The following is a 12,711-nucleotide window of genomic DNA, read 5'->3' as shown; positions in this document are numbered from 1 at the left end:
TGTGAAGGTATTTGGTGGTAAAGTAAACATTACATGAAACTTATCATAAAAACTATTTGTAAGTGTGAGACTCGATGGCATTAAATGTTTGCCAGTGTTGTGGTAGGTTGGGTCACAAGTAGAGGTGATCTCAGCCATCAGCTCCATTCTCTGTACTTTAGCCAAGATTCAAATTTCATGTCTTCAAACAGAATGTCATTTATTAGGAAATATGAAGATTTTTTTTATTTCTGAAATGTAGATTTCTGGGGGAGAAACTTGCAAGGCAAGAAGGCCAGGTTTTAAAAGTCAGAACATCTTGTCTGAGTTTGGAATTTTCCACAGTTGAACTAAGTGTTTTTTTGCATGTTCAATTTTTTTGAGGATCACTTTCTTTATCTCTATTCATACTGTGTGTTTGTGAGCGCCCCATGACATGGTGTCCCTATTAAGTATTGGTCACATTCTTGGTATGAAGAAGGCGTATTGACAAGCTTTACAGCTGGACTGCAGTTTGAATGTGTTATTACAGTGGGGCAGAGCTTTCTAATGCTGTGTTTTGCAATCGTCTGAATTTTGGAAGCATGTACGCATGTGTGTTTGCTGATCAATAGGTCTGGGTAAATGGAAGCTTGAGAGCACTTCTCAAATTGAAGGACCTTGAGAACTGTCATGAACTCTAAAATAAAATAAAATTGACTTTTCAGTGATCAAATATAGAAAATTTTTAAATCTCTGTAAAGTTGACTAAGTAACCTGTAAGTGTATGTGCATGTATGTTTATTGTACTCCATAGAGCTTAAAACCAGATACACAAATATGCTTTGGGGTTAGAACACTGTGCCAAGTCAGCCCAGAAGAGCTATTTACAGCAGCCACAAATCCCCTTAGATAGGGGTTGGTAATGGGAAATGTGACCAATCCCTTCTGTGATAGAGAGTAGTAGGGAGGACTACCAGGCACTGCTATAATAATTGGAGACAATTCAATGAATAAATAATAAGCTAAATAAATATTTAAAGGTACTTCAAGATAAAAACCTGAAAGTGACTTTCTAATTTGTTGAAGTGAAACACAAGCAAATACTCACGTTGGGGTAGAACTCCTGCTTTAATTGTATCTACTGGCCTTTTCTTGGTGTAGTTTAGTAGCTGGTTAGTTGATTTCAGAACTTTTCTGTGCTGTGGTGTCCGTTGGCACTGTCCATGTAGCATGATCAGTAACAGGTACCTCGTCATCCTTTCTTGCAGTTTTTTTTTCAAGCTAAAACCTTTTGTATACTGCTGAACTTGATTTCCTCCTGTTCCTTTCATCAGTGCTAAAGACACGTGGAAGGTGATATTCACTTCTCAAGTAGAGCTAGTTACATGAATTGCTAGTGGGTCTCCACCATGTGGTGGTTTCTTTGTCAATAATTAAGAGGCCGGGAGATGTGTCTAACCTGATGTTACAGACTTGGGAGTGGTTCCCAGGGACTGTTGGCTCAGCCTACTGTGGATGGGATGCTTCAAGCAATCCCGTGTCCTCCTACTCTCTGGTGCAGTGACAGATAAATGCAGTTACCATTCCCAATAAAGTCGAGCCTGCCAATTATCTGAAAGTAATGCCAAACTAGAAATCTTTTTGAAACAGGTAATGCCATCACACCTTCCCAGGAAGGTAGAAGTCAGATGTAAAAAGTTTGTTGTCTATGTGGTATTCATGCCTCAGCTTCCTAAAAGTTTGTTCTATACGTGGAATTCATGCTTCAGCTTCTTGAAAGAAACAGGGGGATCAGATTTTAGTGAGCTTAACCTAGAAGGGAGAAAACTCTCAGCTGAAGTCATGTAGATGAAAAATTCTGAGACGTTCTCTAGGGCTTTGGGTGCAAACTGTAGTTTTACAGTCAAATCATATGAAATTTAGAAAAAATTTTTGCTACTAACAATCATTAATAAGGAATAGTTACCATAGGGATACTTGGATAAAATAATTTGAAGGCCAACTTCCTGCACACACTTGATATGTATATCCCTCAGAACATGTAGGATAGTAGTAGGTGAGACCACGTTTAAGGTATCAAAAGGAATAGGTGTAGAAATGTGAGCAAGTAGATAGAAAACTTGGAGAGTGATAGTTGTGCTAGGCACACACTTTCTACTTCATGCACTTGGGTTGACTAAATATTTCACCTAAATTTTTATAAATTTTAAGCATTGCATTTCTGGTTACTGTTAATATGTTGAAATTTAAAGTCTTTGTTTAGAAGGAGCATAAAATGATACCATATTTCATTGGGTGGATTAAGCAAGAAACTTCTTTTTTCACTTAGCATCCTCTCAATTCTGACTTAACCTTTGTCTCTAGGTCAATGGCGTGCAGCTCTATGGAAAATCTCGCCGAGAGGCTGTTTCCTTTCTTAAAGAAGTGCCACCTCCTTTTACCTTGGTTTGCTGTCGGCGATTGTTTGACGATGAGGCCTCAGTGGATGAGCCGAGGACCAGTGTATCCTGCCCTTCTGAGAAGGAGGTACAAGTGAATGCAGTGTGCTTCCCCGAGGCATACTTGTAGGGTTGGTTTGTGTTTAGATTCATTTATCTGCAGGTTAGAATTTCAGGAGAAGGTATGACAGATTCTCCATCCAGTAGTTCACTCTAGATGGCCACAGCAGTCAGGGCAGGGCCAGGCTGAAGCCAAGAGGCATCAGTAGACTTGTGGGTGGCAGGAACCTAGGGACTTGGACCATCTTCTGCTCCTTTCCCCTGGCACGTTAATTGGGAGCTGGGTTGGAAGTGGAACAGCTGGGACTCGAACCAATGCCTGTATGGCATGCCAGTGCTGCAGGCAGTGGCTTAATGTGTTTTGCCACAGCCCCATCCTAGCATACACTTTCCTCAGGGTTCCTTGAAGAGTGGCAAGGATGTGAGAAATGATCCCATCTGGCTTTTTTTTTTGAACTAAGGGAACAATGCACACTTGTCAGATTGTCACTTTTCTTTTTTTTTTTTTAAAGATTTATTTTTATTATTTTTTTTATCGGAAAGGCGGATATACAGAGAGGAGAGACAGAGAGGAAGATCCTCCTTCTGATGATTCACTCCCCAAGTGAGCGCAACGGCCAATGCTATGCCGATCCGAAGCCAGGAACCTCTTCCGGGTCTCCCATATGGGTGCAGGGTCCCAAAGCTTTGGGCCGTCCTCGACTGCCTTCCCGGGCCACAGGCAGGGAGCTGGAAGGGAAGCGGGACTGCCGGGATAGAACCGGCGTCCATATGGGTTCCCGGGCGTGCAAGGCGAGGACCCCAACCACTTGCGCCACCGTGCCGGGCCCCAGATTGTCACTTTTCATTTAATGACATAAAACTGACCTGTCTTTGCAACACTAACAACATTGACATGCATGCATTTTGATTTTAAGGAACCTTTTTTTGGTTTGTTTCTGTTTTCAGTGATTGCTTGGACTTGTACTGTTGGCTTCTAGTTCAACTCAGTTCATTTTAATACGTTTAAGATGTTGCTGTGTGCAACATCTAATGGACTTCCATTTTTCAGAGTCTTATAAATATTTAGGGGAAAAAAAAACCAGCCAAACACTATGATACAGAATGTGGTCATCACAAGAGGCATCTTAACTGTTGTGCCAAATGTCTTCTCTTTTAGATGATAACTTTTCAATTATAATTCCATTAAATCCCATGTAGGTCCCTGGGATCTTCCCTTTTACCTCAATTCTAGATTTCAGGATGTTTGGACACTGAGCATTCCTCTAAGATGTGTGAATTGCGGAGCAAGTCATTTGACTTTCTTTTCATTTTGTCCTCTGAAAAATGGTGACACTTCTCTCACTGAAGCACCTCGTGAGTTTTTGTGAGAAGAGATGGAGAGATGTGTGCAGGGTTCTCTGCGTGATGCCTGCATGCGAGGAGTTCTCGGTGAACACTTGCGCTTGCTTTCTGATTGGTTAAGGCACTGGCGAGTCCAGTCACAGAAACTTCAGCCTACCTACTTGTCTGTCCAGCAAGTCTGTCAGCTCCTTTGGGTCTGAGACTGTATCTTTAAATTATTTTCTTTATCATAGTGGGCTTATAACAAAGGATTAATCCATTTTGATCCGTGATTGACAGACTTTTTTAGTATTTAGCTTTTGTACAGTTACATTTCAAGGGAAGGTAGCAAATGCCACATTTTGTGACTATCCTTACAAAAGTGGAATGTGGACGGTGGCTTTTTTCTGAGGGTTGATAAAAATCCCTTTAATCGGATCTCACAGGGTGTGTAAATCACCAGCCGGGACTGCTGACTCTGTGCTCCCATCAGTCATGCGTTACCACAATGGGAAACAGCAGCTCTGAATTATGCTCAGTGTCAGCCTTGCTGCCCATTAGTTGATTGCTTTCCATTCTGTACAAACAGGAGTTATGTAGAATTGATTGCATCAAAGTGATATATTTCAGGTTGGAATCTAATATCTTATGCAATGTGGATGGATTGAAATTTCTATAAACCTGAGTTTAATAATTGTATGTGGATTCTTAAAGCCCTGGCTCTCTTTTCCATCTGTCTCTTTTTTGTTTATTCTGATACCATTTTATGTTCCTATACCCTGTCTGTTTAGGCAACGCAACCAAAATTTGTAACACTAATTAATCAGTGTATTTAATTCTTTAGAAGAACATCAGTCAGAACTAGTATTTTACTAGTCATTGAAACTTTGCTTTTAATTAAAAGATAAAATTTTTTTAAAGGTTTATTTCTTTTAACTGAAAGGCAGATTTACAGAGAGAAACAGAAATCTTGCATCTGCTGGTTCACTCCCCAAATGGCTGCAAGTACCCTGAGTTGGGGTGATTTGAAGCCAGGAGCCTGGAGCTTCATTCAGGCCTTCTTCATAGTTGTGAAGAAGCTTCAAGATAGATTTTCTTGTTGTTTGCTTACTAGTGTCGATGATTAAGTAGTACTGCTTGTAACTGCTTCAAGTTCCAGACGCGAGGGCTCTTTCTCGGCTGGCAAGGCTAAAGTATGGCTAGCTGAATATGTATAAGATGTCCAGGATCTAGCCACCAGTTTATAAGATTCTTTTACCAACTCAGACTTCTTAGCATTTAATTGGGTGAAGAATAGATGGACAGCAAGTCCTAATGAGCTGGACAGTTGAGTTCTTTGGGGTTCCAGAAGAATTTAGTTTGAAATTTCTGAAAGGATCCCTGCCTTAGGTACACACTAACTCTTAATTTCTGTTCTTTTCATCCCACATGTTATCTGAATTTATGTTCAAGTTGTGTTGATAAAATTTCAAAATGAAAAGACAAGTTCTAAACGAAAGAACTGTTTAGTTTTGCATATTACTGCTTTTTTCATCTGAAATGCCCAAGGGGAGTTTTTTGGGACAGAAAAGATTTCAGCCTATGGTTTGGAGGTTAGGGTTCCGAGCAATGCAGCCTCTGGCTGGTGGAAGCTCACCATGGCGGTTGTTGAGTAGTGACCACATTGTGGGCCAGGAAGCCGAGAGAACTGTCTCTCAGAACCTGAACTCAAGTAATCAGGCCTATTGACAGGCCCTGATGACCCTGAGGGCGTGTCTCCAGGCGTCTAGTGACCACCCGCAAACCCCACTGCCTGGCCAGCACAGTACAATCCAGGCATTACCTCCATCCATTGCTCATTGGACCCTAAACATCTCTATGATTTTTGCGGGGGAGACAGGCCAAAAGAAATCCATAACAAGTCTGTAGCTTTATTTTTCTCCTGAAATTTCTTCTTAATAAACACAGGTAAATGACACATTAGTGCAGTGAACAATTATTAATTGAATAAGCAAGATACTACATAATTTGAGTTTCTACGCCATTACACCCTAGAAATCAGGTATAGTTTTTTTTGGCTGTTGAAACTTTATGAGGGAACGTCAGAAAGCTCACAGAAAATGAAATAAAAAGATAAAAATGTGTGACCATTGTTGAGATACAAATTGGTGAGCTGCCACTTGTGCTGTCATGTGAGAGCAACTGCTTCAGTTCCATTTGCTGTTTTCTGTCCAGCTCCCAGCTAATGTGCCTGGGAAAACAGTGGGGGAAGGCCCAGGAGCTTGGGCCCCTTCTGCTCGCCCCTGCCACTTACGTGGGAAACGCAGGTAGAGTTCTGGGTTCCTGACATCAGCATTGCCCGACCCCAGCTATTGCGACTGTTTGAGTTGGGCATTAGAAGGTGGAAGATCTCTTTTTCTCTCTGTCTCTCCACTCCCTTCTCTCTGTCACTTTACCTGTCAAATAAATCAGTAAATCTTTATATTAAAAAAGTAATTTTATAAAAAAAAAAAGCTGGACATTCATACAAAGTTTTTATATCATTTGTATCTTTCATTAATTTTTTAAAAGGATTTATTTTATTTTTATTGGAAAGGCAGATATACAGAGAGAAGGAGAGACAGAGAGGAAGATCTTCCGGCCAATGATTTACTCCTCAAGTGAGTGCAACTGCCGGTGCTGCGCCGATCCAAAGCCAGGAGCCAGGAGCTTCTTCTAGGTCTTCCACAGGGGTACAGAGTCCCAAGGCTTTGGGCCATCCTCGACAGCTTTCCCAGGCCATAAGCAGGGAGCTGGATAGAAAGTGGAGCTGCTGGGATTAGAACCAGCACCCATATGGGATCCTGGGCTTTCAAGGTGAGGACTTTAGCCGTTATGCCATGTCACCAGGCTCTCATGAATTTTTTAAAAGACTATAAATAGGGCCCAACACGGTGGCCTACTGGCTAAAGTCCTTGCCTTGCGTGCTCCTTGATCCCAAAGGGGCACCAGTTTGTGTTCCAGCTGCTCCACTTCCCATACAGCTCCCTGACTCTGGCCAGGGAAAGCAGTGGAGGAGAGCCCAAAGTCTTGGTACCCTGCACCCACATATGAGACCTGAAAGGCTTTTGGCTCCTGTGGCTTCAAATTGGCGCAGTTCTGCGGCCGGTTGGAAAGTGAGCTAGCAGACGGAAGATCCTTCTCTGTGTCTCTCCTTTTCTCTGCAAATCTGGCCAATAAAATAAACAAATCAAAAAAAAAAAAAAAAAGAAAAACTACAAAGAAAAGAATTCTTGAGCTTCAGATAGATATTTAGGATATTCGGGAGAGGATAAAATAAATCATAGAAAAACAATACATTGTTAAAAACAGTGTAAAAGTTTCATTTTGTTTTTTGAAATAGCTGTCATGTTGTTGAGTGTCCTGTGAGTCTGTTTATCAGTTGCTCTTCTTTGTGACGGGACTAGAGGGAGTATGCAAGGAAAGGATCTTTGTGGTTGGAAATAAGGAAAGTAGCTAAGGCTGTCGAGCTGGTCAGTCTTGCTGACCTGTTTTCGCAGTGCTGCAATTTCATTGCTTCAGTATAATAGTTTTTATCTGTTTTTTAAAGTTTTATTTATTTATTTATGTGTTTATTGGAAAGTCAGATATACAGAGAGGAGGAGAGACAGAGAGGAAGAACTTCCATCCATTGATTTACTCCCCAAGTGACTGCAATGGCTGGTGCTGCACTGATCTGAAGCCAGGAGCCAGGAATTTCTTTCAGGTCTCCCATGCCAGTGCAGGATCCCAAGGCTTTGGGCCGTCCTCAATTGCTTTCCTAGGCTACAGTTAGGGAGCTGGATAGGAAGTGGGGCTGCCAGGACTAGAACCAGCGCCCATATGGGATCATGGCATGTGCAAGGTGAGGACCTAGCTGCACCAGGCCTGGTTTTTATGTGTTTTCATAATTATTGGTGGCCATTGACTTTTTCCCCATTTTTTTGACGGCGTAGGGGTAAAGCTTTTCTTCGAAACCTCCATGAGCCAATAGAAAGGATCTCTCTTCTAATCTGGTCTTTGTTTAGGCATTTTTCTTTCTGTCTCTGTAATTATGAATGCAAGTATTTCCTGCTTAAGCATCCTTTATGGTTCTACTTTCTATGGCGTTTCATTTTTACTGAAATTGTATATTTTTCCTTTTATGCTTCTAATGGGATGACAGAACTCATTGAAGTATAAGAGGTCAGTGTTAATACGTTGAATGAAGTGGGTACTTTACATTTTTTTAAAGAAATCTGTCTGAGCAATCTGCATTTGTGTTTGAATTTTCATGAGGTGTTACTCTAAAGTGTGTGTGCGCCCTAGTGCATGCCCCTTTTAAAAAGATTAAAACTGAAAACTATGCATGGGAAGTGAATTCTCAGTTTGAAAGGAGGCTGTGAGACTCCTGATAAATGTTCATTCTTTTCAGAATTGAAAGATGTTGTTTTGAAGCATTTATCTTCTTTGGTGTTTTAGGTTGACCACAATACAGATGTCAATGTTGAAGAGGATGATGATGGTGAATTAGCACTATGGTCTACTGAAGTCAAGATTGTAGAGCTGTTGAAAGATCACAAAGGTTTGGGATTCAGCATTTTGGATTACCAGGTATAAAAACATATAGAAGCAGTCAAATTTTATTTTGTTTTTAATGATTGGATTAACTCAAAGTTATCTGAAGAAGTGGTGATTAAAATACTTAGCGACTTAAAGTTGAATCCCAAAGATGAGGTGTTAAATTCTCAATTGTTCCTTGAAAAGTGAAAAGTAGCTCTCAGTGAATAAAATGGTGGATGATATAATAACTAGACAGTAGGCAGTAGTTTTATATACATAGATGCTTTTAGAGACTAGAATTACATGAGCTTTGTAATACAGCCTAATTGGTAAGTTTCACAGTGTATCCATCCTAGGCGTACCCATGGAATAGTGCCATCATTACCACACCAAGAAGCCCGGTAGAGTCTTTCCCTGTTCTCTCCCTTCATGTGAACGGTTTTAGTTTTCTTGCCTTCAAATTTTAATGAACTTAAGTCAATAGAAACGTTTCTGATGAAATTATGCATGTGAATAAATATGTGATTTATTTATCTGTGCTGCAGTTATTATTAGGCTACACCCGAGGAGTGTGAAAGGTCACATAATAGGACATCTGTGTTTCCCAGTTTCCCAGTTACTGTATTTTTTTTTTTTAGACCTTTGACTATTTGGGGAGAATCGCAATTGTTGGCTAAAAAAATCTCTGCATTTTTAAGAGACATATTTGAATACTGCTGCCTGGACATATTTTGGTTTGATAAAGCAAGATTCTATCAAAGCACATAAAATCCGTTCTTTAATACAATAAGGCAGTCACGAACAGATTAAAGGAAAAATGCTTTGGACATTACGTTAAGAACATTAGATTCCATATTTTTTGGCAGTGTGATTTACGATTACTGAAATAGATTAAGTCTATTTCATTTTTGCTGTTGTTTTTCTGTGCCAGATAGCTCTCTCTGTTATTAGAACTCTTTGGAATATTATTGATTTTAGGACCTGTTGATTCCAAATGAATATTTTGGGAAATATTTTTATCAATAAATGTCAGTACTGTAAGGTTCTGGAAAAATGTTAGAGTTTAGAAAAGAAATGGCAGGAACTCTGTTTATTTCTCTGTATTATAACCTTGTTAGCTAACACACAGGAGGTAGTTGATTAGTACTTGTAGAATGATTAAATGAAACTCAGATTAGCTGACGTTAACTGGAATTGAAAACATAGATTCAGCTTTAGCTTGTTAACTATTTTTAATCACTAGGTTTAAATTTAGAAAAGACCTTTTGGATGTGCGCTTGGGTACTTAACCACATTTCGATTATCAGGAATTTATAAATATCTGTGTTCATATATAATACATACATTTATCATAATGGTTGCACTTAGACTTTAAATGATATCTGTAAGTTTTAATATTTTCATTCTTATATTAATAAAGCAATAAAATGTTTTATAACTTAAAAATAAAATTTTAGAAAAAATGGAAAGAAAAATTTGATTGTTCTTAATTTATTCTCTAGTTAACAGGAAAATCCCCTTATCAAGTCTAAGAATAACAGTTTTAAAACTACTCAGTCCCTAACTGGAGTTGTTTCTTCACTGCATTCTCATTGATTTACATTGGAACCTCTTTTGCCTTATGGAAATTTTCATTACTTCAAATTATAAAGTTTTCTTTCTTTCATTTTCTTTGTTGTCATGAGCATATATACTGGCATTTTTTTCTACATGAATGAATTAACTTCAGTGCAAAAAATTATTGTTATTTTTTCTTTATTTTTGCAATCTTTACATAGTTGATTAGGGCACAAAGGGTCAAGGGCTACAAGAAAGTGGGTAAGAGTACTGTTTCCACATTATTGCTTTTTTTTTTTCCTGTATCTGGCGTGAAGGGGGAGATAAAGGGAGAAGCCCCACCTAGCCTTCCAACCATCCCAGGTCCCTGATGTGGGGCATGCTCGGAGGGTCCTGCTCAAGCAGTTTTGATAATTCAGCAGTTATGAACTGCTGCCAGTCTCGCCATTCTCAGCACAATGAATCCACTGACTGACGTAGTCCACCTTAGCCTTTCTGTTTGCCCACATTTTCACTGCCAAAACCTGGCTTGCACTCCATGGCAGACCATGGAACCTGCAGTGTAAAAACATTATTAAAACTCCTTTTTTTCTTTTGTGTTTCTCAAAAAGTTACTGGAGCATAGTTAATTTCCTAATATTTTTCATTCCAATGAAGGGCTCTCCTAATTTACTTTGTAGCTGAAGTTTGGAAGGAAAAAGCATTTGATGTTAAATCGGATATTTTTTGTAAGTCAGATGTAAATGTCCTCACAGCTGTAAACAGCACAATTTTGCAGTTTTTCAGGGTTGTATGAAATGGTTATATGCTGTGACATTTAGATGACAGATAAACATAATTTAAATTTTGACTTGGGGTAAATTAATTAATTAATTGATTAAACCATCCTTATTGTAATTAGGTAATAAATTGTAAAGTTCAAAAATATTTTCTGCAAGGCCAGGTAAAGGTTTAGCAAAAGCTAAGAAGGGCCACATTCTTGGCTGTTATTTAATACGCTTCATATAAATTTATTGGGTAGCTGAATAGGGCCGAGATAGTCCTGTTCTTCAGTCTAAGTGTATTGAATTAAGAGATAGGGTAGAAAGCTTTTATCTACAGGAAGACAGTACTAGAGGAGTTGAAGAACTCCAGTAATACTGAATAACAGTATTCTGCAGGTGTTAAAGGACCTGAGTTAGCAGTATTGAAGAATTTCAAGTTTGATTTGGTTTTGAACATTTTTTTTTTTAAGTTGAAAAGCAGAGTTACAGAGAAAGACAAAGATGTTCCTTTCAGCAGTTCATTCTTCAAATGTGTAAAAGCCAGGCTAGTCCAGGCTGAAGCCAAAAGCCTGATAACACCACCAGCGTCTCCCATAGGGGTGGCAGGAGCCCAGGAACTCAAGCCATCTAACCTTGCTTTCCCAGGGAGTGGTACAACTTTGACTTGAATAGGTACACATGTGGGATGCGGCTGATGGAGATGGTGGGTGAACTCGCTGAGCCATAGCACTAGCCTGGAAAACTGAACTTTTTTTCTCTTTTAATAAGGATTTGCTGATTTTTATCAGAAAGGCAGATTTACAGAAAGAGAAGGAGATGCAGAGAGAATGATCTACCTTCTGCTGGTTCACTCCCCAAATGGCTGCAAAGGCCAGAGCTGAGCAGATCTGAAGCCAGGAACTCGAGGCTTCTTTCAGGTCTCGCATATGGGTGCAGGGTCCCAAAGTTTTGGGCCATCCTCCACTGCTTTCCCAGGCCACAAGCAGAGAGCTGGGCAGGAAGTGGAGCAACTGGGACATGAACTGGTGTCCATATGGCATCCTGGCATGTGCAAGGTGAGGATCTAACCATTGAGCCATCGCACCAGGCCCCAGCCTGAGTTTTCTGTATTAATTTCATGTAGCCACTCTGCACTTCAGGGAGTTACATAGAATGATATGAACTTGTTGATGGTCTGACAAAATTTGAAACTTCTGTTTCACTGGTGCTTATGTAGCATTTGCATCTGTAGGCAGGGATAATAAAGTCTAGCTCAAACGAGTGTATACGTTAAGTGACTTCATGTGTATGAGGAAATAAGCAATGCCTTGTGGAAAGGTATTAATAATCATCTAATTGGAAAATAAAGATAAAAATTTTTGATTCTCTCTGCCAAGGTGACCCTTTTATCATAGTATTTTTGTAATCTAGCCATTTTAAATGTTGTAAGATTAGAAAAATTAAGAAGTAGATGCCTTTCTGAGTTTAAATTTAATTGTAAAATTGCACCTTAAAATGTAGCCAGCCTTTGATGATCCATATGTGAATTGTTCAATTATGGGTAATTGCCAGAGGTTTCTTTTTTCTTTTTTCATAAATTGGACTGAACTTTAAAATGAGCTGACAGAGGAAGGGTCTTGAAGGACTCCCTGGAATAATGAGCTGGTCATGCTGAATATTGATGTAAATTGTGTTGCTGAACAGAGAAAATAAGTATGCCCTTTATGTAACACATAGCTGAGTTTGATATTGAGTGCTGCAATTGAGTCAGACGGCCAAAGAGCCAAGTGTGGAAATTTCTTCTCAAGAAAGTCATTTCAGTTCATATAGGGCAAAGGTCAAACAAAGCAGCTGGTAAGACAGCTAGTGCAATTTAGTTCGTAAGTCTCTTGCCTGGATTTTGGGGTAAAATAGGAGTAGCTTTTATTGGTTGTGGTTTGAGCAGAGGTGGGATGTGTGTTAGTCTCGGGTAGGCCAGGGTGTTACTTGCTCAGAGTTGTGTGCTTGCTTCCCTGTGAGCTCTAAGGTATGTATCAGGAGGAGTAGTTAATTACAGCAGAGAAGGAGACTGTGGAGAATAATTCCCCAAA

The 12,711-nt window shown here is 39.6% G+C and overlaps 1 protein-coding gene across 1 annotated transcript in view; it reads left to right on the top strand.

The window, feature by feature from the left end:
- The window catches only part of PATJ (PATJ crumbs cell polarity complex component), a 338,320-nt gene that overhangs the window by 71,351 nt on the left and 254,258 nt on the right, over nucleotides 1-12,711 (top strand). Inside the window, exons 16-17 of the mRNA XM_040978446.1 lie at nucleotides 2,326-2,487; nucleotides 8,241-8,372. Of these exons, the coding sequence (XP_040834380.1) occupies nucleotides 2,326-2,487; nucleotides 8,241-8,372 (294 nt within the window). The remainder of the gene's footprint in view (nucleotides 1-2,325; nucleotides 2,488-8,240; nucleotides 8,373-12,711) is intronic.

The sequence above is a fragment of the Ochotona curzoniae genome, unplaced genomic scaffold (assembly GCF_017591425.1).
Source record: "Ochotona curzoniae isolate NIBS_2020 unplaced genomic scaffold, NIBS_Ocur_1.0 contig_291, whole genome shotgun sequence".
Taxonomy (NCBI): domain Eukaryota; kingdom Metazoa; phylum Chordata; class Mammalia; order Lagomorpha; family Ochotonidae; genus Ochotona; species Ochotona curzoniae.
This window is presented reverse-complemented; position numbering and strand designations above follow the sequence as displayed.